This window comes from Ictidomys tridecemlineatus, chromosome X (assembly GCF_052094955.1).
Source record: "Ictidomys tridecemlineatus isolate mIctTri1 chromosome X, mIctTri1.hap1, whole genome shotgun sequence".
Lineage (NCBI taxonomy): Eukaryota > Metazoa > Chordata > Mammalia > Rodentia > Sciuridae > Ictidomys > Ictidomys tridecemlineatus.
The window spans coordinates 86,547,511-86,573,012 of NC_135493.1; the positions used below are offsets into that span (position 1 = coordinate 86,547,511).

Genomic DNA, 25,502 nt, shown 5'->3' on the forward strand with positions numbered 1-25,502 from the left:
TGAGCTATAATCCCAGCCCCAGCCCCAGTGTCAGTTTTTTATTGTGTTTGTTCTCAAAAACCATAGTAACTCCACTGGTTTTCCAGGTCCTTCATGACCCACCACTATGCAGTAGCACACAAGATTACTGTCCTCTAGTCAGGCACAAATGCCAGCCTCATTCTCATCTTTAAGTCTTTGGCCATTTTGTTTCCTGGGTGTTATGGTTTAGATGTGGTGTCTTCCAAAAGCTTACAAGTGAGACGATGCAAGGTTTGGAGGAGAAATGATTGGGTTATATACTTAATCAGTGAATTGATCCCTGATGGGATTAACTGAGTGATGACTAGAGGCAGGTGGGGTGTGGTTGGAGGAAGTGGTTCATTGGGGGCGTGGCTATGGGGTATCTGGAGAGGAAGTCTCTACCTGATTCCTGATCACCAAGTGAGCTGGTTCCCTTTGCCATACTCTTCTGCCATGATGTTCAGCCTCTTCTGGAGTCCCTAAGGAATGGAGCTGGCTGTCTATGGATTGAGACCTCTGAAACAGTGAGCCCTTAAGTAAACTTTTCCTCCTTACAGTTGTTCTAGTTGGGTCTTTAAGTCATAGAAGTGAAAAAGCTGACACTGGGCCTGGAATACCTTCTCTCCTCCATCAGATCTTCGCTAGCATATATTCTCCTTCCATTTCCTGAATACCAACTGCACTTTTATTCTAACCATTGAACACATACCTGTTGTGTCCCTGCATTAAGTGAAGATTCTTTCCTCTTCTAGACCATAAATTCCTTGAAAGTTAGGGACAGGGCAATAAACTCCTTTTGTATCCTCAGTTCCCTCCCCTCATAATGAAAGGTATAAATTTATTGAGTGTCAGCCATATAAATAAGTTGATTAGCTCTTAGCTCTTCTTCCTCTACTGGAATTCTCCTCAGTGAGCACTTAATGAATACCTATTCTGAGACAACACAGAAGTTGCTGGAACAACAGAAAGGAGAAGGACACTGTGTAATCACAAGGCTCAAGTGAAAGAGATTATGCAGTCAACATAGATGTCTGAACAAAGGGTGTATTGAGGGAAAAGCCTATTTGAACTGGCCCTAGATGGACTGAATATGATTTCATCAGACTGGAAGGAGACCAGAAGTGGGGATGGGTGGGATTCCATGTATAGCATCTGGCCTGTATAAAGGCCTAGAGACCTAAAAGTACAGCCATTCCTCCATATCAGTGGGGAATGTTCTCTCTGGGACCTCTTACAGATCCCCAAATCTATGGATGCTCAATTCCCTTATATAAAATGTCATAGTATTTGCATAGAACTTACACCCATCTTCCTGTTCCCACTGTATTATTTCTAGATTATTAATCATATTTAATACATTGTAAGTGTTATAGAAATAGTTGCTATTCTGCATCATGTAGGGAATAATGTCAAGAATTTAAAGGCTGTCATTGTAGTACAGAGCCATTTTTTTCCAAATACTTTAAATCTGTGGTTGGTTGATTTAGCCATAGGACATCCAGAGATACAGACAGAGATCCTTCATGACCTATGGTGGGATATAACAAATATGTGATAGGAGATAAGTCTTTCTGGGTAGATAGGATCTAGATTTGATAGGACCTGAATATGTGATGCAAAGAAATTTAAACTTGACCCTGTAGGCAGTGAGGAAATAGCTTATAATTTTAAGCGAGAAAGTGACAAAGGGCATTTGTCAGCTTTGTAACACAAATGTCAACTATTCAGCATTTCCCCTTGATTGCTTTCCTACTTAGCCCTCCATGTTCTCTAGTTGAGCCAATAACTAAATTCCCTTTCATTGTTCCTTGCCTACTCCAAATTCTGGCTGACCTCAGGCTTGTGCTATCTGGAAGTTTGATTTATTCCAGATGTGCCATTCTTTTCTTCCTCTTTTTTTTTTTTTTTTTTTTTTGGGTACTGGGGATTGAATCCATAGATGCTTAACGACTGAGTTACATCCAGAGCCCTTTTTATTTTTATTTTGAGACAGGATCTCACTAAGTTGCTGAGACTGGCCTCAAATTTGCAATCCTCCTGCCTCAGCCTCCCAAATTGCTGGGATTATAGGTGTGTGCCACCATCCCTGGATAGATATGCCATTCTTTGGATTGATATGTCATAGCGAAGCCCCAAGGTGTTATGGAAAAAGCACTGGGCCTGGAGTTCAGCTGGACTTGTGATCAAAACTCAAGTTTAAGGAACTTTCAGTTGTTTCCTAATTATACTGCTTTAATTTTTCATGAACATCTTTACATCTGCAAAGTAAAACTAAACAATATCTGAATGAATTATCTGTGCACAAATGCCACTTTCACTTTTACTGATTGAATTTATTTCCTATCCCTAGCATCTGTTTTGCTTGATTTACTCACTGCTTCTAACTTTCTTTTATTGACCCTTCCTTTCAATGTATTTATTAAGGAAACACTTTATAACCCAAACAGTGAACCAGAGAGCTGCTTCAGGAAATGTTTGAAATGAGGCTGTTCAGTTTAGCTTGATTGTTCCATGTCAGTGGGTTACAGGAAGGAGTTTTCAAGGTCCCTATGGGAAAAATGAGAAGTTTTCCAGTTTCTCCTTTGTTAGATCTTCTCTTGTAGCATCGTTATTTTGTTTTAATGAATTCCCAGAACAATAGGTACACCCATTTGAAACTATGACTACAGGACACATTCCAAAGCCAAACATAAATTATTTTTGGATTTCCCATACTTTTTTCTCCCTATGATTTGTGTGGCTAATATAGAGTTGCTGGAACCATGTATATTAAATCACTTCCTGAATGAAATACAGTAGGGAGAGGGGGAAGGGACTCTGCATTGCCTTACAAACTTTCTTGCTTTCTTTCAGTTCTACTCACTGTATGAAACTCATGAGCATTTAATAAATTTACACTAAAAGAAAACTTCTTGAGTGTGTTACTCTGTTAGCCTCGGTTTTTCTCATCAACTAAAATGGTGGTGGTTTTCAGATAAGCTTTCTAGTCACCTGGAGTGCCTCCTGAAGAGATTGGGTGCTTTTTGTAGATTTGTTGAATGTAGTGAACCCTAAAACCAGACGAGCATTTTTGAAAATACTGATGTTGATGCCAACTGCACTTAAAAAGGAAAGTTGTCATGGGGTTGAGGTCATGGAACATGTCTTATTTATGTTTTGTGTTTAGGTTAATATTGTTTCCATTGTTTTTTTTTATTTTCCTCCTGCTAAGTTTGAAGTAGCAACAAAGACGTCAAATGGAATTCCTGGAAATTTAGGACTGGAGTTTAAGGGAGCAATAAGAGCTAGAGATACAGGTCAAGTGTGCTTTATCCAATATGCTGTGACCAGAAGTGTTTCAGATTTCAGAATTTTTCAAATTTGGGAATATTGCATATACATAATGAGATACATTGGGGATGGGACCCAAGTCTAAATATAAAATTATTTTTTTTCATGTATACCTTATACACATAACATGAAGATAATTTTGTATAGTATTTTTAGTGTGCTTTCATTTTGACAGTGATCCATTATAGGAGGTCACATGTGCCAGTTTCCACTTGTGATGTCATGTTGACACTCAGAAACTTTGAGATTTTGGAGCATTTATAAGATTTCAGGTATTCAGATTAGGGATGGTCAACCTGTAGAAGGTTTTCTTAAAGGATAAAACAAGTAAATAAGATTAAAGCTGGGAAGCATCTTTTATCTTAGTCAATTAAGACTAAGATCCAGAGTTAAGGGGAGAGGCTATTTTTGCTCATCTTTTAAAAATTATTTGTCTGTTTATTTGGTGTTCAAAAGGGACAGCTGTGCATGTGGGTGGTCAGAATAGGGAGTCAGAGTCCAAGTGAAGAAGGGCACAAACTCAGAAGGGTGTTAGTTTGGGGTGTTGAAGTTTAAATATATTAAAGATGGTGTCAGGACATCACACGGGGCCCTCTTTAGTGTCAGAACCTGAGCAGGATAAAGGATAAAGAAGGCACCTACATGAGACAGTGACTGTTTTGTGAGTGAGAACCTGACAAGTATGAGAACACCCATGTAGGGAAAATAGGTGGGAAGGAGATGGGAGATTGATTATATGCAGGGACATTGTTCAAGAAAGAAAAAAGAAATTGGGGTGATAGGATCTATATTTTTCATTGTCAGTTGAAAAAAGGTACAAAAATAGGAAGGGAAAAAAAACCTAGGTTGAGCCCTATCATGTTTAATAGAAATTAGAGGTATAAGTGAGTACTTATGGTATACTATGTGTGTGTGTATATAATATATAAAAACATTTTATATATGTAAAATGTAAGTATGCAGAAAGCATTTTGGTTAATATATAGGTATGGATGTGGAAATATAAATGAAAATATGTATTCCTACCTATGTCCACTAAGAGAGTTTGGTAACAGCAACACACAATAACAATGAACATATTTATACCATATCTTTCTAAAATACCATTCTTAAGTAAAAGGATTCAAGATTCTTTGAAGAAATGACTGGTTCTAGGAATGGAGCACAAAAGTACAAGATGAGTCTGGGATGTCTTTTGTGACAGAGATTAAGAGAATTGTCAAAGCACGATAGGAATGTGTCGAAAGGGTACATAAATGCACATGAAAGAGGTTCCCACTAGCTAAATTTTAGAAAATTTGAACATGAATGTAATAATAGCAATGGATTATAATCCATTGAACAAAATAAGAGTCTACATATCTATATAAAGATTGAATGAATAAAATGTTTTATAAGAAATAGTTTATTTGCCTAGTATTAATGTACTTAATCAGAAAATAATCATTCTTATAAGGAGACAAATAATATATTAACAGTGAAGAGGCTTGAAATATACCACTTTGTTGGTGGGGGGAGCAGTACTAGGGATTGAACCCAGGACCTTGTGCATGCTAGGCAAGTACCCTACCACTGAGTATCTGCAGTGCTTTTAATTTTTTTTTTTTTGTTTTAAGACTGGGTCTTAATAAGTCACCCAGAGTATACTTCAGTTTGTGATCCAGCTCCCTCAGCTTCCCAAGTAGCTGAGATTATAGGCATGTGTCACTGGCCCAGCTAGACACAACTTGTATCAAGTTATCAAATAAATACCATTAATGGGACAAATAAAAAAAAACATGTGCCCTCTGATAAGAAACAATTAGGAGAACAAAGCTTTTCCTAAGATCTCTGATCTTCTTGCCAAAGGTATGTATAACCTGAATCTACTCATGAGTAAATATCAAACAAACCAAAATTGAGAGATTGTCCACAAATAAATAGTCTATATTCAAGATTGTCAACATTATAACCTCAAGAAAAGATAGGATCTGTTCCAGATAGCAATTTCATGTAGGTATTCCTTCTGTCACTTTTCCAGAAATTTAGTATTATTCCAAATTTTGTATCCCCCCAAATGTCAGTAGAGAAATTAGGAAGTAAGAAAGAAGCACTCAACATAGAAATCATGATGATTTGAAGGAATCCACTCATGTCAAGTTCAAAGCAAGAGTACAAAACACTGACAGAGGGCTAGAAGTGTACCTTAATAGTAGAGCCTTTGCCTAGCATGCACAAGGCCTGGATTTGATCCCTAGCATTGCAGATGGTGATGATGATGGTGATGATGATGATGATGATGATGATGATGATGATAGTAAAAATAAGAGGAGGATAAAGGAAACAGTTAAAAGTTGAGGAACTACATTTTCAGAAAGGAAGCCAGGAGTTTCTGAGAGGAAAAAGTCATGTTTTAAGCAGTTAGCCTGGGATATGTAGTTGTTAGATATGTGTATGTCTATGGCCCTTGTGTGCTGCTAACAGTCATTCTTGTAAATAAAATAAATAGTAATAAGTTTATGTGCATAGTGTACTTTACTCAAATCCTATGAACGGTGTCCCAAGAAAAAAACAAGCTTAGGAAGTGAAATAAATCCTTAAGTCGGCAATTCTGTATAGTGTTCTTGACCTTACTTAGGAGATCCAAATGTTATGCTATTTGAATACTTCCCAGCAATGTTTGCCAGTTGTGTTCTCATTGAGTAATGCAATATTCACTATGGAGAACAGTTATTTGCAAAGCCAAAAAAAGATTTTCACTATTTTTTTTAAAAAGGAAATAAGCTTATATGAGACAGCGTGTTCTCCTAAAGTCCAAAGTGAAGATGCTTTTGAATGCAGTCATATCAGTTTGACTAACATCAACACAGAAAAAAATATTTTTTCTTAAATAGTGAAGACATTTTTTTCCTGGGTGGGAGGAGTGAAGACAGAGTAAAGATTTCCTATGTGTTTTTAAGTAATAGGAAAAAAATTTCTAACAGTCCTGTTTTGTCTGGCTTTCTAGAAGCAGAGAATTTTGTGTAAGAGCATTATGGAGGGGGTCCTCTCAGGAGAAGGAGATTAAAGGAGGCAGTATAGAGGGGGGAAAGCCCAGCAAGGATAAATTGGTGAGGCGTAAAGGAGCTTGGCAGAGTTTGCAAAACATGGATTATTAGTATCCTATGACCCATTTAATCCACACAGCAAAGTAAGTTTGTGTAGCCAAAGAAATGATTTTGTAATCAGCTGAGCATAGTGGTACACACCTGAAATCCCAGTGACTTGGGAAGCTAAGACAGGAGGATTGCAAGTTTGAAGCCAGCTTCAGCAATGTAGCAAGAACTTGTTTCAAAATAAAACAACAGCTGGGCTGGTGGTGCCTCCCTGTAATCCCAGTGGCTCTGGAGGCTGAGGCAGGAGGATTGTGAGTTCAAAGCCATCCTCAGTAAAAGTGAGGAGGTGCTAAGCAACTCAGTGAGACCCTGTCTCTAAATAAAATACAAAATGAGGCTGAGAGTGTGGCTCAGTAGTGGAGTGTCTCTGAATTCAGTCCCCAATACAAAAACAAAAAGGGGCTGAGGATGTAGCTTAGTGGTAGAAACCCCTGGGTTCAATCCCTAATACCAAAAAGGGTGTTATGATTAATTATTTTATATATTATTAGTACCTTAAAGTAGCTTTGTTCCCTTCCCTACCTCACTGCATATCATAAAACATAGTAATGTCCCAGTATAACCTCATATTTAGTTCAATGTGCACAGATTTCAAACTGTTTGTGCATATAGCAGAATAGTGAGAATGCATTTCTTTTTTTTTAAGAGAGAGAGAGAGAGAGGAGGGAGAGAGAGAGAGAGAGAGAATTCCAACATTTATTTATTTATTTATTTTAGTTTTCGGCAGACACAACATCTTTGTTGGTATGTGGTGCTGAGGATCGAACCCGGGCCGTACGCATGCCAGGCGAGCGCGCTACCGCTTGAGCCACATCCCCAGGCCCTGCATTTCTTTTATTTGCATTCATACTTATCCACTAGTAAACAGAGTTTCCCTTGGGGTATTTGATCTCTTAGTTTCAACCACCACCTCAACATTATTAACTCCTAAATCTTTGCCTCCCAGTCATCTCAGCCTATACAGCATCATTATTCGATCTGCCCCAGTATCCCACAATGTTTATACATAGTAGATGGTTCTTAAATATCACTCACTTAACTCAGGCTGGTCACTTATCACAAGGGAGGTATTGTGAAATTGAATATGTGATTTGGAGCCCAACTTCAGAAAAATTTAACTGGGCATTACTTAGCATTTCCAAGCTTCAATTTCTTGTCTGAGTTATAATGTGGGCTGGGGTTGTGGCTCAGTGATAGAGCACTTGCCTAGCATGTATGAGGCACTGGATTCGATTCTCAGCACCACATAAAAATAAATAAAATAAAGGCATTGTGTCCATCTATAACTAATAAAAATATTTTTAAAAAGAGTTATAATGCCATAACATAAAAAGTATGGAGAGGGCTGGGGATATAGCTCAGTTGGTAGAGTGCTTGCCTCACATACACAAGGCCCTGGGTTCAATCCCCAGCACCACACACACACAAAAAAAAAAAAAAAAAAGAAAAAGACACAGAAATGATGGAGAAATTAAATGAAAGAATTTACTTGAAGCATATAGCCCAATGCCTGGAAATGGATAAGTACCTAGCAAATATTGGTTGTTCTTCTTTTGTGTTCAGTGTTTAAAATATTTATCTGTTCTGATTCTACTTTCTTAGGTCTTTTATTGAAGTTATCCTTTATTGAAGTTATCCTAATTTTCTTCTTACCAGACTCATCAAATTTCTATTGATTGATTGATACTGGGGATTGAACCCAGGGGCACTCTACCCCTGTACTACATTTCCAGTTATTTATTTATTTATTTTTGAGGCAAGATCTTGCTATTTTGCCAAGACTAGCTTTGAATGCAGAACTCTCTTGCTTTAGTCTCCTGATTAGCTGGAATTACAGGTGTGTGTCACCATGCCTGACAAAGAAGTTTTATAAAAGAACAGGAAACCTCAAAACAAGTATTATTTATTTCATTCACTAGAAATTTACTGTTGATGATCTTTTACTAAGACTTCATTTTTTTTTAAATGGGGGAAAGGGTAGGGTTACATATAGTTGGGCATAATGCTGTCTTTCTTTTAAACAGCATGCTGATTATTTTTTTTTTTAGTAAAAGTTACAATTTGGGAATTTGCACTTGGGAGATAGAAAATTTCTAGTATTGGGGCTGGGGTTGTGGCTCAGCGGTAGAACACTCGTCTGGCATGTGTGAGGCCCTGGGTTTGAGCCTCACCACCATTAACATAAATAAATAAAATAAAGGTATTATGTGCAACTATAACTAAAAAATAAATATTAAAGAAAATATGACCAGTACATTTCTCAATACTGTATCTGATTTTAATCTGAATTATTTGTGAACTCCATTTATATTTGTAAACAGGCTCTTATTTGATTTTATATTCATTTTAATGGTTTTCAACCCTGCCCCCCAACTTAGTATTTAGTATAGTCTAGAGATACATAACTAGAGGGTGACTGAGTATATTAAGTAAGTACTTCACAGTTCTGTATTGTCAAAGTAAATATACAAAAGAAGGCATAAGAATAAGTGGCAACTTCAGCTGGGCGCAGTGGCACATGCCTGTAATCCCAGTGGCCCAGAAGGCTGAGGTAGGAGGATCGCGAGTTCAAAGCCAGCCTCAGCAAAAGCAAGGTGCTAAGCAACTCAGTGAGACCTGTCTGTAAGTAAAATACAAAATAGGGCTGGGGATGGGGCTCAGTGGTTGAGTGCCCCTGAGTTCAATCCCTGGTACCTCCCCCTCCAAAAAAAGATAAGTGGCAACTTCAAAGGGGAAAACTACCCAAGTGTCCTTCAACTAATCGATGGATAAATAAAATAGGGCCTATACATACAGTTGAATAATATTCAGCCACAAAAATTAGTCAAATGTATGCCCTAACATAGATGAACCTTGAAAACATTATGCTAAGTAAAAGAAACAAGACACAGAAAGCTGCATACTGTATGATTCCATTATATGAAATATCCAGAGTCAGCAAGTCTATAGACACAGAAAGTACAATAGAAGTTACCAGGGACGGAGATATGGGGAGTGATTGTTTACTGGGTACAGAGTTTCTATTTAGAATGATGAAAAAGTTCTAGAAATGGATAGTAGTGATGGTTGCACAGCATTGCAAATGTACTCAGTGCTCCTGCATTGCATACTTTAAATGATTCAGATGTTATATTTTATGTGTGTTTACCACAATTGAAAAAGGAGGGGTTGGGGACTCAGATGTCATTATTATAAGCCTCTTATTTTTCTTTCTTTATAGGAGCCATGGATAACAGAGGTTTTCAGCAGGGGAGTTTTAGTAGCTTCCAGAGCAGCTCCAGCGATGAAGACTTGATGGACATACCAGGAACAGCTATGGATTTCTCTTTGAGAGATGATGTTCCTCCTTTAGACCGAGAAATAGAAGGTATTATCATTACTGATGACAATAATTTCTTTTTAAAATTTACTTTAGATTTATGTACCGTAAAATTTCCTTTCTGACACACAGGACTCTGCATTTTAACACATGCCTAGATTCTTGTAACCTCCACCTCTGACAGGTTCAACCCATAAAGAATTCTTGCAGTCAGACCTCCCTCCTCTCTAGCCCCTGGTACCACTGATCAGTCCCTGTATTCTTTCTTTTTGATAATGTCATATACATTAAATCACATGTCACCTTTTGAGACTAGCTTCTTTACTCAAGTTAATGCCTTAGAGATTTATCTTTTTTAAATGAATAGCATACCCAGGAATAGGATCACTGGGTCATATGGTAAATGTATACTTACCTTTCTTCCTTCTATCCATCTGTCCATTCATCCATACATACATACTGGGAATTGAACCCAGAGGCATTCTGCCAATGTGCTACATCCCCAGACCTTTTGATATGTTATTTTGAGACAGGATCTCACTAAGTTATTCAGGTTGACCCTGAACCAGGGATCCTCCTGCCTCAGCCCCACCCCCCAAGTAGCTGGAATTTCTTTATTTACTTTCTGGTATGCTGTTCTCTGAGTTTTAACACATTTCTTAGCACACATGTCTGAGCTAGTATGTATAACTTTATAAGAAACTGCCAAACCACTGTCCAAACTGCCTATACCATTTTGCATCTGAACTAGCTATAGTCATGACAGTTCCACTTGCTTCACATCCTTTACAGCTCTTGGTGTTTTCAGTAATTTTATTTTAGCTGTCCTAAGAAGTATGTAGTATTAATCATGGTTTCAATTTAATTTCTTTAATGGCTATTAATGGCTAACATCAATGTCATGTGCTTATTTACCAGCCTTAGTATTCATTGATGAAGTATGTGTTCAATTTCTTTTCCCATTTTGTAACTGGATTTTTATTAACTAGAATACATCTACAAAGTGAAAATTCTCCTAATAAGTTGTTTGGTTACCCACTTTCCCATGATTGTATACAATCATATGATACGGTTGTACTATAGTTAACTAAACTTGTGTTAATGCACATTTTAGTTGTTTACCATGTTTTGCTATTACAAATAATACTTCAATGAACAACCTTGTAGATACATATCTGTTAAGCATATGAACAGCATTTTTGCAACTTGAATGTAATAGTGTTTTATTTCTCTGACAACCTCACTGTGTTAATGAATATCATCATTTTAACAGTTTATAATATGATAGGATAAATAATTTCCATTATTATTTTAATCTTCATTTAAAATACTTTTATTTTGTTTGGTACTGGGGATTGAACCTAGGGATGCTTTGCCACTGAGCTATATCCCCAGACTGTTTAAGTTTTTTTTTTGGCTAGCCTCCAATTTATAATCCTCTTGCCTCAGCCTCCTGTGTTGCTGGGATTATAGGTGTGCACCATCATTCCCTGCCATTTAAAAATAATTTTTATTTAATGGAGTTTAATGTGATTTCACGTGTTCATATGATGTTTCTGTTTTTCTAATGGTCTGATTATCTTTTCTTATTAATTTATTGGAGTCTTTATTATTACTAATTCTTTTTCTGATATAGGTTGGACATATTTTTCTGTTTCTGGTTTGTATTTTATAACTTTGTTTTCACAAATCTACAAATATTTTAATTTTTATATAGTCAGTTATATCCCCACAAAAGTGGGGACTTCTGTGTTTCTTCTTGTACTTTTAGAAAGGACATTATAGCTTTAAGATTAAATTTGTAGAATTACTTTAAAACTATTGTCGGGTACTTTAACTGACCAGTGTTGCTATTCTCAAAGACAGAAGACAAGGAAGTACTGTCAGAATTCATTACTTAGCAAATTTGTTTTAAGGGCATGCAACTTTGTAGACACTTTAGTTTCTGGGAATTAGTAGGGCTTTGACATCATCCTTACCTTCATTAAATTAATTCTAGCTAGCTAAACAGCCACACAAAGTACTTATGATAGTACCTACCTCTTAGGGTTGTTTTAGGATTAAATGAGATAATACCTATAAAGTACTTATAACTGTAAGTGGCATAGAGTTAAATGCTCATAGAGTTAAATATTAAGGATCATCCAGGCATGATGTTGCACTCCTGTAGTTCCCATACTGGGGAGGCTGAGGCAGGAGTTTCACTTGAGCTCAGGAATCTGAGGCCATCTGGGCTGTATAGTGAGATACTATCTCAAACAATTTAGATATTATTGTTACATTATTATTTACTGCTATAATTCTATAGCATAAGTTCTGTAAAGTTTGTCTTGTGTGTATCTGTGTACCTACAGTGGTTCAGAAATTTCACAAAAAAGGGTATATTGGAGCAGGTACTTGAAAGATTAGTTGTTTTGTAGGAAGGAGAACATGCCAGACAAAAAGTAAGGTTTTGCAGAAAGATATCAACAAACATAAGATACAGAGGTATAAAAAGACAGAATGTAAGCTCAAATAACTAAGTCAGAATCTTGCATGTCATGCTAAGAAGTTGAATTAGCTGAACATGGTAGTGCATACCTAAGTTCCCAGCAACTCAGGAGATTGAGGCAGGAGGATTGCAAGTTTGAGGCCAGACTGGACAAGTTAGCAAGACTTTGTTCCAAAATAATAAACAAGGTCTGGAGATGTTGCTCAGTGGTAGTGCACCCTGGGTTTCAATCCCTGGTACTGAAAAAAAATTTTTTAATTAACCTTAACCTTATTATTACTGCAAGGACAAAGCTCCTTCATCTATTTATTTAATAAATAGTTTTTTGAGCACCTATTGTGAGTGAAACACTATTGTAGATACTGTGGATACAGTGGTGGAACTGAGACAGATATTGATCTGAACTTAGATCTTGTGAGGGAAGATAATAAATGAGTAAATACAGTTGTTCCTTGGTATCAGGGGGGGTATTGGTTTCAGGACGTCCTCAGACTCCAAATTTGTGGATTCTCAAGTCCCTTAGATAAAATGGCATAATGTTTATATAGAACCTATACACATTCTCCTGTATTCTTTTTTTTAAAAAATATTTTTAGTTAGTTGTAAATGGACACAATACCTTTATTTTATTTATTTATTTGTATGTGGTGCTAAGGATTTAACCTAGTGCCTCACATGTGCTAGGCAAGTGCTTTACCACTGAGCCACAACCACAGCCCTTCTCCTTCATTTTTTAAATCATCTCTAGATTACTTATCATAACTGGTAAAAAAGTAAATGCAAAAAATAGGGCTGGGGAAATAGTTCAGTTGGTAGAGTGCTTGCCTCACATGCACAAGGCCCTGGGTTCAATTCCCAGCAGCACAAGAAAACAAAAATGAAAAAACACCACAAAAAGGAAATGCTATAAAATACTTGTAGTATTTTTCAGAGAACAATGACAAAATAGTGTACATATTTAGTAAAGACACAGTTTATTAAAAATATTTTCAATCTTCAGCTGAATTCTTCAGATGTGGAAACCTTTGAATACATAGGGCCAATTGTAGACAAATTACATAGTAAATTACTCAGTGTGATAATTACTAGGATGGAAATAAACTGTATGGCAATAGATAATAATTAGGAATAACATTTAAGTAATGGATGCCTCTTTTTGAGGAAGCAATGAATTTGGGGTGAGCCTTTCAGTATAAAAACCACAGGTTAAAAAGGATGAATAGAAGTTTGCCTAGAACAGAAGTTTGCCCAAGAGAGATAACTCAGGAAAGTGCCAGCAGGTGACAACCCTGAATTTAAAGTTCAAAAAAGGGAGATACTCATGGTTTAGTGTTTAATGATTTTTCATATCTGCCTACTTTTACAAAAGAAAACTGTGTTTGCACATCACTTGCACTTACATGCATTTAGTATCCATAGTGGGTCAGTTATAATAGCAATCATGGCTCTATCTGGCTAAGCCAGTTTGGCCTACCTAGTTATCATGGTTGCTTCTAATAGAAAATGGTTTCATAGCATCCATATCACCAAAGTACATTGTGTGTTCGTGTTGGTCTCAGTGATGATTGGGGCAAGCGACAGTTCATTATTCCCATTTCATAGAGTAGAAAACCGAGGCAGATTAAGATTCTTTTTTCACATTGCCTGTGATTATAGATTGGGCTTTTACATGAGAATTCCTTCATCCTTCTTCACTAGCTTTTATAGGAGAATTACTGCTTGTGGTTTTCAAAGTCTGACCATAAAATAATGTGGCAGCTTTCTATGAGCCACATGCAGAAATTAGTCCACTTACTATAATCTCTAGTAATGCAGTTTTCTTGCTTTGCTTTCAAATCATTCTTACTTTATTTAATGTTTTCACATGGGGTTTCCTAATAGACAGTACCAACAGAAAAATGGTCACAATGTCTTTGATATGTGACGGTGAAACTGTGCATAAAATACTACATTTTGTAGCAAGCACAATAGCACGTACTAAAAAGATTAGTTGGAAGGAGCTTGAAAGGCAGTAAAAGTGGTTCTTGTTTTCCAGATGGCTAGAGGAATTGATTTATGGGGAATGAATAAATAAATTATGCATGGCATGGCTAAATGCATCTGAGGTAGTGTTATAGTAGTCTGTAAATTAGAAGAAACATAAACACAGAGATCTGAAAGAAGCAGAGGGGGAGGAAAATAGAAAAAGGGAAACATTCAGAGCTGTTCTCATCGTCCATCTGTTCTCACTCTCTGCCTCTGCAATCTAGACCTCATGGTCAGCACTGCATTCATTCATTCATTTAGTATTTATGGAGGACCCAGACATGAGCCCAGCACTGTGCTATTCTAGTAGTGCTCTCCCATTCCCTGCTTTCCCTCACTTTCTTGTCTTTCTACCCAGAATGCATCAACTATTTGCATGAGGAGACATTCCTGGCAGAGAGAGCAACACATGTAGAGGTGCAGCAGCGTGAGAATGCCTTTTGAATTCCAGAAACACAGACTCTGCCTGTCTGAGGTCTCAGGTTCCTGGGGTGTGGAGGATGGTGGCTGTTGGAGCAGAAGGGAGGGCAGTAGGGGATAGGCTGGATAGCTAGCTAGAAATCTAGGTGGGGTCAGATTGTGTGTGCTTTGGGATCTTGTAACCAAGTCACTTCAAATGATTTAAAATCAGAGGAATGCCATGATCAGATTTGAGTTTTTGAGAATTGGCAGTATAGAGGATGGATTGAGAGGAAGTGTCAGTGAGTGGGAGATCAGTAAAGCTGTTGTTATTTTAAAAATCTAGGCAAAAGATCAAAAGGCCTGAATGAAGACAAAGGAATGAAGAGGAAGGAATAATAGGTTCTGGAGAAATGTCACAGGGGAAATTGATATGACCAATTAGATGTGGGGAATAAAATAGAAATGGGTCAGGGATAACTTCAAAGCTGAAGCATATTATGAGGTAGGCTGTGTTCCCACATAACACCTGTTGAGACTCAGCATAACCTCCCAATGTCCCAGAGCAGAACAAGAATCATAGCAGTTGAATGAAATGAATAGTCAATGAAAACATGATGGAACTTGAATTCCATCAAGTAACTTGTGAAAAAGTTCTGTTTGTTCTGCCATGTTGTAGAAAAGTCATAATTTTCCTCCAGGGAGAAACGGAAAACATCTTGGACTCCAGCTCATGGAGAAACCTACCATTCTAACCTCATTTAGGCTTCCCCTGAGCTGCCCAACTAAAGCAATTGTGTGGATTGTGTGTGGAGGAGAAGAAAAGGTACTTCAAAATCCATCATCCTCATAATTCTGGAACTCCCCTGGACACTTAGTCTGGGAGAGTGGCAGTTAACTGCTACTTTTTAAGCTTAAAAAAAATGTGTCCCAATTCTAAACCTCTGTGGGGCCAGATGCTAAATCTTTAAAATGATATCTATGATGGTGTCTGTAGGCTTGTGGTTACTTCACAGGGATATCAGGAGCTTTTAGAATTGATGTCCTCTAATGTTTCACCCTTTTATTTATTTCTATTTTTAATTAACTAAAGTACATATTTTATTCAAATTTACTTAGTGATTATTTAATGTCTCATCCAGAATTTCACATTACATAGAATATATCGTGTCTCGTGCACATTCTCAGACTTGCCTCTTTTTGGGTGACCTTAAGGGTTTTGAGCACTGCTCAGGTATTTTGTAGAATGTCCCTTAGTTGGAATTTATGTGATGTTTTTTTTCATGATTAGACTGGATTATAGGTTTTGAGGAGGGAGACCATTGAGGTCAAGTGCCGTTCTCAGCACATCATATCAAAGGTCCATCCTGTCGACATGATTTACTGCTGTTGATGGTAACCTCGATGGCCTCGATGATTGATTGCTTGTCAGGTTTCTCTACTGTGAAACTATCCTTTTTTCCATCATTCCATACTATACTCATTGGAAGGAAGTCACTGTGTAGTCCACACTTAAGTTCTTCACCTCTTTGAAGGTAAAAATCTACAATTATTTAGGATTATTCTGCATGTAAGATTTGTTTGTTTTCTTCCATTCATTTATTTAATCAATCATTTATATCATTATGGATTCATTTACTTTATACTTTGGGTTGTAATTCATTTCTACTTTATGTTGTTGCTCAAATTATTCCAGCTTGGGCCATTGGGAGCTCTTTTAGTTGTCTCCATTTCCCTTTGATAAACCCCTATTATTGTGTGTTTTTAAAAATAATTCCCTTACTTTTGGACACTACAATATGCTCCAGACCTGTGTTATATATTTCCTGCTCCAATACTAGAATCAAGCATCTCTCCAAGGAGCCCTGGTTCCTTTATTTAGAAAATATTATGGAACCAAGCAATGGGCAGTATGTTTGATCATTTCTACGAAGACATTCTTGCTTCTAGGCCTCTCAGCCAACTAAGGAAATATATGTGTGTATGCAGACCCACAAAAGCATGTGGGCTGGTGATACAGCTCAGATGATTGCTTAGCATATGTAGGATCCTGAGTTCAATCACCCAGCACCATAAATAAATACCCCATTGTGTATGTATGTATGTATGTGTGTGTGTGAATGTATGTATCTATGTACCTATCCATCCATCCACTTGAGTCTAAAGCTAAGCATGAAATGTAAGCAAAACTTGAGTCTAAATTAAGCTAAAAACTTAAACTGATTCTAATTCTAACCCATCACTACATGGATCATCTTAGCCTCCACCCCCCACCCCACCCCCACTTACTTTTATGTGTTACCTTCCTTTGGAACAAAGAGAAACCTGGCTCCTATCATTCATCATCCATTAGTTCATGACTAGTATATATGTATAGTGGTTTTGGAATTGTTGACCAGTACCCTCTATGAGAGACAACTTTATCTACTAGAGTGAAGTTTTTTAAAAAAATTTTTTTGTAGTTGTAGATGGACAGAATGTCTTTATTTTATTTGTTAATTTTTATGTGGTGCTAAGGATCAAACCCAGTGCCTCACATATACTAGGCAAGTGCTTTGCCACTGAGCTACAGCCGCAGCCCAAAGAGTGCAGTTTTTATGCACAGTTCTTTTTGCCTTTGCTCTCAGATTCCTTTTTAGTTACTTGGTTTAGCACCTTCTCCTCTTATCCCCTTCAGTGAGGCTGTTTCATTAATCATGATACAGATATTCTTTTGTCATATTCCGCATTCCACCCTGGGATCCTAAACTCCTAAATGATTTTTTAATTTGCATACATTAAAGTTGACTCTGTACTGTGAATTTCTATGGGTTTTGACAAATGCAGAGTGATATGTATCCACTATTACAGTGGCATGAAGAATCTGAAAAACATCTATGCTTTACCTATTCAACCCCAACCCTTGCAAGCTCCCAGAGACCACAAATCTGCTTTATTATCTCCATGAATTTGCCTTTTCCAGAATGTTACATATGTGAGATCATATGGTCTGTAACCTTTTCAGACCAGCTTCTTTCACTTAGCAATATACATTTAAATTCACAAATGTTGTGGGATACAATAGTGTATTCCTGTAATCCCAGAGGCCAAGACAGGAGGATTGAAAGTTTAAGGCCAGCCTCAGCACTTTACCAAGGCCCTAAGGAGCTTAGTGAGACCTTGTCTCAAAATTAAAAGAAAAATAAAGGCTGTGGATGTAGCTCAGTTTTAAAGCACTCCTAGATTTCAATCCCCAATACCTAAATAAATAAATAAATCCACGGATGTCTTTGTGTGGATTGTTAGCTCATTTTTTTTTTTTAAGTACCAGGGATTGAACCCAAGAGTGCTCAACCACTGAGCCACATCCCTAGCTCTTTGTTATTTCTTTTTATTTTGAGACAGGGTCTTGCTGAGTTCCAGGCTATACCATTTTGTGTTCATAGCAACAAAGAATGTAAGTTCCTCAAAATTGGCATTGTTTTAGATTTTGACCATTCTAATCGTGTGGTATCTCATTATTGTTTTAATTTGCATTCCTCTAGTAACAAATGGTGGTGATCACTTTTTTTCATTTACCATTTGCCATACGTATATTTTTTTTCTTTGATAAGATTTAGGTCTTTTGCCCATTTTAAAATTTAGGTTGCTTTCTGACTGATGAATTTTAAGACTTCTTTGTATTTTGAATACCAGTCCTTTATCAAATATATTTTTCAAGCCCATGGCTTACCTTTTCATTCTTTTTACCTTTTCATTCTTTTTACAGTGGATTCTGTAAAACCTTGCACATGCTAGGCAAGTGCTGTACCACTGAGCTACATCTCCAGTTCCTGTAGTTTTCCTTTTTTGTAATATCTTTATTTGGTTTTCATATAGAGTAATGGCCTCGTGAGTAAGTCAAGAAGTGTTCCCAAATATTTCTGGTGTTAATTGATATCATTATATTACTATTTTCTGGAAGAGACTGTGAAAAATTGGTATTATTTTTTTCCTTAAGTGTTCAGAAGCACTTGCCAGAGAAACTGACTTTGTCAGGTAGAAGTTTAGGCTTTGATTTAAGTCTGCCTTCTTTTCTAATATTAAATGCTGTAAATTTCTCTATAAGCATTGCTTTCCATGCATTCCACAAATTTGGATATTGTATTTTCAATCACTTCAAAATATTTAAAAATTTTTCCATTTTTTGCCAATAGATTATTTGGAATTTTCATAGGTTGTTTATAATTTCCAGGTCTTTAGGGATTTTCCAGCTTTATTTTATTTTTTGGTATTTGGGATTGAACTAAGGAGCACTTATCAACTGAATCACATCCCCAGCTTATTTTATTTTTTATTTATTTTTTTATTTTGAGAGATGGCCTCACTAAGTCTCCAAGGCTGGCCTTGAATTTGGGATCCTCGTGCTTCAGCCTCCTGAGTCACTGAGATTACATGTGTGTGTCACCCGTTCCTGGCCCAGCATTTTTTCCCATTACTAGTTTTTATTTTAATTTCATTGTGTTAGGATTTATGGCAAACTGCCTATGACTTGGGTCATATTTACTGTATGGTATAACTAGGTGTCGGGCCAGATTTCTCTATTGTTCTTATTTTCATCACCCGTCTTGATTTTGAGTTTCCCTAAGTACATTTCCTCTAGAGATTCTCTGTTTTGAATTCTTTCAACTGTAATTTACTATTATTATATTAGAGTCCTTTGGTATGGTGGTAAAGTATGGGTGAGGAAGCAGTTCTGTAATCTTCTGATTAATTCTCATTGTTTTATTGGGACTCTCTTATAGCTGTGACCTTCACAAGTTTTTCACCTGTGATATTTAGCTTTTTGTTCTCCCTGTTTTCCATTCCATTCCCTGACTGTTATCATTTGCAATCTATCTATTTACCTGAAACTCTGTCCCTTGTTATGTTTTCCCCCTTAGGGGAAACTAGAAAGCTAGAAGGAGCTGGAGTTAGGAGGAATGCCCTTAACCCAGTTGGGATAAGACTCAGGCCAAGTATTTTGCCCTGGGGCATATTTCACAATGAGGATTATTCTCCTCCCCTAGTAAGAATGAAAAGGGGATTTTTTCTTGGACCTTCACTGTGAGAATTTGGTCAGGTTCCTGGAAGTAGAGGTTTGGTCTTATACAATCCCCTGAGAACGTGGATCCCAGAAGTTTCTTAGACTCACATTGGTCTATACACAGCCTTCAGCAGTTCGTCCAAGTTGCCATTTAAGCTTTTCTACCCAAGTTATGGCTCCAGCCTTTTCAAAAGGTAAGCAGATATCAGCTGTGTCTCTGTGTCTCTTTGGATAAGTCTGTAACTTCAGATGTTGGGTTGATTGTTTATTTTACAAACCACAGTTCTCTGATGGGTCCACGAAAAAGTCACTGATTTTTCGGTTTGTCTAATCTTTTCTTCTAAGGATGAGCATGATAAATTTTAAGCTGTTTACTTGTAGGACTGAGTCAGAAAGCTTTCCATTTATTTTTATTTTTTAAAATATATTTATTTTTAGTTGTAGTTGGACACAATACCTTTATTTTATTTATTTTTATGTGGTGCTAAGGATTGAGCCCAGTACCTCGCACGTGCTAGGTGAGTGCTCTGCTGCTGAGCCACAACCCCAGTCCCTCCATTTGTTTACCAATCAGTGAAACACTTTGGTCTACTCTTGATAGAAATATAATATTTTTAAGGGCATTTGGTAGTACTATAATTCCTGAGTGGATTATTTTCCACCCCACTGTGTTCTAATTTATGCCATGTGGTAGAGGAGTTGTGGTAATGCTTCAGGGACGTGGCTTGCATGTTCCAGGGTCTGTGGCTATCAGAGATAATTTAACCATGTTGGTGTAGCCCTAGTTAACCATTTGTCAGAAATGTTGGATCCCAGGAAGCTACTAGATTATCCTATATTTGACTGACAAACTGAATCTTACCTCTCTTCTAAGGATTGGTAGCACCATTTTATGATCTTGTCTGAAGAGTGTTCTCAGGAAACTATGCAATTACAATACCATTCAGAATTCCTCAGAGATAAGGTCTTCACAGAAATCATTCCATACAGTACATGAGTGATCATATCAAGAATCATTGTTCAAATAATAAAGCATGAAGTTAGAAGGGACCTTAAAAAATCATACTTGCTCATATCCCTCCATTTTATAGATGAAAAACCTGTAAACTCAGCAAGATTAAGGAAGTTGCCCAAGGTGACAAAGTAGTGAGCTGTGGAGATGGGATTAGAATTCATATCTTCTCATTGCTAGAAAAGTAGGTCCCTCCAATCACAAAGACTTTTTTCCATTAACTCTCATTTATAAACCAGGCTTTCTTCCTAGTATTCAACAGCAACTATCATGTATCTGTTCCTAAATATCACAGTGGTCTGCTGCCCAAAATATAGGACTGCTCTGCATGTCTTGTCTCTACTGTTCTGAGTTAACTATTTTTCTTTTCAAAATCACTTACACTGGGGGGACCTGGATGTGTAGCTAAGTAGTGGAATCTTTATCTAGCATACGTGAAGCCCTAGATCCAATCCTAGCACCACACAAAAAAACTTACATAACACATAAATGCACCTCACTATAAAAGATTCAAATAGCACTCATGTAGATAAGATGTGGAAGTCTCCACTCTTCTTCCCACTCTAAACCCAACGGCTGAAAAGAAATCGGTATGCTCCTTTCAATTGTTTCTCCATCCAGTCACACACAAACAGATACACATAAAAACATGTTTTATTTGTGATTGTTTTAAGTTTTAACCTTTATTTTTATTTATTTGTTTTTTATGTGGTTCGAGAATTGAACCTAGTGCTTCACTCATGCTAGGCAAGTGCCTCACTAATGTTAGGCAACCACTGACCTATAACCACAGCCCTAATTATGATTTTTACTTGCTTTTTTCATGTGCAATATGTCAGGGATATTTTTTTTTTATTTCAGTACACATCTGTCTGCTTCTTTCCTTGCACTAGTCCCCTATTATTGGACACTTTCATTGTTTTCAAGTATTTTACTAATACAAACTAATACTAGGTTTTCGTTAATACAAACAGCACTGCATTGAATAACATATACATGTGTGAAAAAGTATAACTATTTCCTTAAGGCTAATTTCCAGATGAGATATGTACTTTGTTTTAACCATTCATTTTTCTTTTCTGTCTATGACATCAGAGTCTTCTCAGTGATTTGAGAAAAGTCTCCTGATTGGTATTTTCTCTGTTGGAAGTATTTTCTGCCATCAGAGAATAATTGCTACTCTCTTGTGGGGACTTCTTTTTGGATATTAATAAAGAGAAACCACTGTAGGCTTAATATAGAAAAAATGAGAGTAATACTGCTTCTAAAAAGTAATTATGTATCTTTATTAAAAAATCAAGCTACCTGAAGAATTTCCCAACACTATAGCATGTAATGTACATTTCTGGGCTCAGTGTCCATCACAGTCTGCATCCCCTTGTCAGCCCTCCAAACATGTCAGTTTGGGAAGGAATAAATGAGGAGCAAATAATAGAGCACAGACCTGTTTTCTTTATATGGACAGCCCTCTGTGCACCTTTGACAAATCTAGCCCATTTACTTCCAATTCTACATTGATTTATGTGCCTTTCTGTTCAGTGGGATTCTGCAGATGCCAAGCCAAAAATCCTCATGCTATTTGTCCTAACTCTACTAATTAGCACCCTGGCTGTACTGGTGTAGCAGGTTGGGAACTTCCAGATTGTAGCAGATGCCGGGAGTGGGAGGTATAAAAGACATAGACCCTCAAGCAAATGCCTACAACCCAGGAGGGATAGGACTGTGTCCAACTGGAAATTAGGAGCCAGAGTTGGTATTAGAGTCTAGATTCATGCTTGTTTTTAGTTTCCCTTGTCCCTTTCTTCTATGCTTCATCTTTCTGTTTTCTTAACTCTTGGAAATAATGTCAATACTCTATACCATAGGTTTGTTGCAGTTTTTACAGTTCCATTACCAATTTCCCTCAGCATCCCTTATATTGTCTAGCTTTCAGCAGAGTTAGTAAAGAGTTTCTTCTTCCTTGTCCTTCTGGTGTCTTAGACGCTTAGGTTAAAACTTGCAAGTTTAGACCTGCTGTGAGCAAGAACAAAAGCAGTGGTTCCCTAAATGAGAGGAGGGCAGAGGTGATATTCAAATCAACACAGGACACTGACCTATCAGACTGAATGTCAGATTTAGCACTGGGAATGAATCCTGGGGCCTCCTGGGGTTCTAGCTGCTGGATCCAGGAAAAATTCAGGAGTTTCTAAGGAACAGTGGAGGTGGAGAGGGGGGTCCTCAGGAAAGAGCTTATTTATCTATGGCTACAGGGGTATTTCAGTATTTAATGGCTAGTATGTCATATGAATACATACCAATAGAAGAGTCTCCCTGAATAAGTTTTCCAGGGTTAAACTAAAATAGTACATTAAAACACAATGTGGGCCAGGTGCAGTAGTACACACATGTAATCCCAGCAGCTCGGGAGGGTGAGGCAAGTTCAAAGCCTGCCTCAGCAATTTAGTAAGACCCTGTCTCTAAAAAATAAAATGGGTTTGGGATGTGGCTCATTGGTTAAGTGTCCCTGGGTTTCAATCTTTGGTATCAAAAACAAGGAGCTGGGGTTGTGGCTCAGTGGTATGAGCGTTCACTTGGCATGTGTGAGCCTCTGGGTTTGATCCTCAGCACCACATAAAAATAAGTAAATAAAATAAAAGTATTGATCAACTACAACTAAGAAAAAAATATTTTAAAAAACCATTATGTGGCTGGGTATAGGAGCACACACTTGAATCCCAGCAATTGGGCAGGCTGAGGGAGGAGGACTACAAATTCGAGGAGAGCCTCTGCAATTTAGAAAGGCCTATCTCAAAAAATAGAAAAGACTGGGGATGTAACTCAGTGGTAGAACACCTAACTTATATGAGGCCCTGAATAATAATAGTAATAATAATAGCACTGAATAATAATAGTAATAAATTGGTAGTAATAATAATAAAGATAATAATATGGTCCAACAGTACTATCCAAGGTTTAGATGGGAGAGCTACATCACTAATGTTTGCTTTTTGGCAACTGGATTTGGATAAGCAAGATTGAAAGCAAAATAGAGGCATAAATGACAAGATAGAAGGGTCTCACAAATGTTGATTAATTTTAGTGTTTTAGCTGTAATGTTTTCTCAATGTGTAGGTGAAATGAAATGTGAAAGCTTATGACTTATTGGGAGATCTTAGAATGGTCAAAGCAGTCCAAGAATGGGAAGTGGGGTGTGCCAGTATGGAGGAGATAAGTGGCACATAATAGACTCTTAGTGTTTGCTGTTATATGGAGGCAAAATTTAAATGACCACAGGATGGATATCTGCTGATGTGTACTAGGCATCATGTTGATTTTTTTTGTTGATGTGGTCATTGTTCCAGCCATGAAAAAATACAATATATCCCTGGGAAACTGAAATACATTTTGAAAGGGACCATTTGAAGTCCTGTGACACATACCAATACCTCAACCCCATTTGTTTGAGTGCTCATTTCTTTCTCTAGGCTATTGGCAACAATTAAGCCCTCCCAACAACTGTGATCTTACTAAAGCCAGTACTTCAAGATCTATGCTGAGGTTTCCTTTTCTACTTTTTCTCCTTGTGTCTTTGTTAGTGTTTAACTAGTTCACTTAATCAGTTACTATTCAGCCCCAAGGTAAATTTCTAATGGCTTCTTGGTTAAGGAATGAAGTAAACATTATTCTCAAATCAGAATTTGTTTTCATGTATTTTAAGGAATGTTTCTAGCCTTAAGCATCAGGTGACTTTTTAGAAAAAAAATTAGAAAGTGGTTTCCATAATAAGAAATAGGTTAAATGCATTCATTTATATGCCTCCTCATTCAAGCAGTGTGTTTCTAAAGACCCATTGTTAAAAAGTCTTTAAACCTAAGTATAACCTATGGGGAAGACTGTTTCAATATTGACTCTTTTCTGAATAGTTTACTGTATGCTTTCCCTGGACTCAGCTAAGGCAAATTAGCCCTTAGGGGGCTTTTCTTCTATCATTCAATTTAAGATCTAATTGTACTTTAACTTGAATTATTTTCCTGTAAGAGCATTAAACTATTTTACCTATAACATTCACTGTGCCTTCAAAACTTGACATAAGTTTTACTCTTTTTCATATCAGAGGCAAAAATCTAGACTCACCTAAATACCCCAAAGTGAGGGTAAAAGAGGAAAAGATTTATGTGCTCCGAAGAGAAACTGGAGTCCAATCTGACATTTAGGCTCATTGTTTAATTTTACTCTGCTTTTCTTACCAGTACATGTACATACAAGAAGCTTACCTCTTTAAACACTGTATTTTGAAAAGCATTTTGCATTTTGTTGCTTTGTCTGTACCTCATTATTTGGTCCTGCTGCCATTCTTTTTTTCAAAAATTTTATTGTTTTAAAAATTTTTTGTAGTTGTACGTGGACATAATTCCTTTACTTATTTATTTTTATGAGGTGCTGAGGATTGAACCTAGTGCCTCACATGTTCTAGGCAAGTGCTCTACCACTGAGCTACAACCCCAGCCCCTTGCTGCCATTCTTGACTGCTAAGTTTTATGAAGTTATTCTTGCTATTAAATTTTTAAAAATGCTAACAAAAGAAACCAACCAGATGTGGAATATGATTAACAGCTTAAGTTATTTGTAATCAAATCACATATGGGCCAGACAGTCACAGATGCCTATAATCCCAGCAACTGGGGAGGCTGATGCAGGAGGGTTGTGAATTCAAAGCCAACCTCAGCAACTTAGTGAGACACTGTCTCTAAATAAAATATGCAAAG

The 25,502-nt window shown here is 37.1% G+C and overlaps 1 protein-coding gene across 3 annotated transcripts in view; it reads left to right on the forward strand.

Annotated features, from left to right (window-relative positions):
- The window catches only part of Clcn5 (chloride voltage-gated channel 5), a 159,269-nt gene that overhangs the window by 99,503 nt on the left and 34,264 nt on the right, over positions 1-25,502 (forward strand). For 2 of the 3 annotated variants that reach the window (XM_040280724.2, XM_078034867.1), the window contains one exon: positions 9,688-9,834. In XM_040280724.2, the coding sequence (XP_040136658.1) occupies positions 9,688-9,834 (147 nt within the window). Of the gene's footprint in view, positions 1-9,687; positions 9,835-19,799; positions 19,940-25,502 lie in introns of those variants that run through there. The other variant, XM_078034868.1, reaches the window with a different exon arrangement.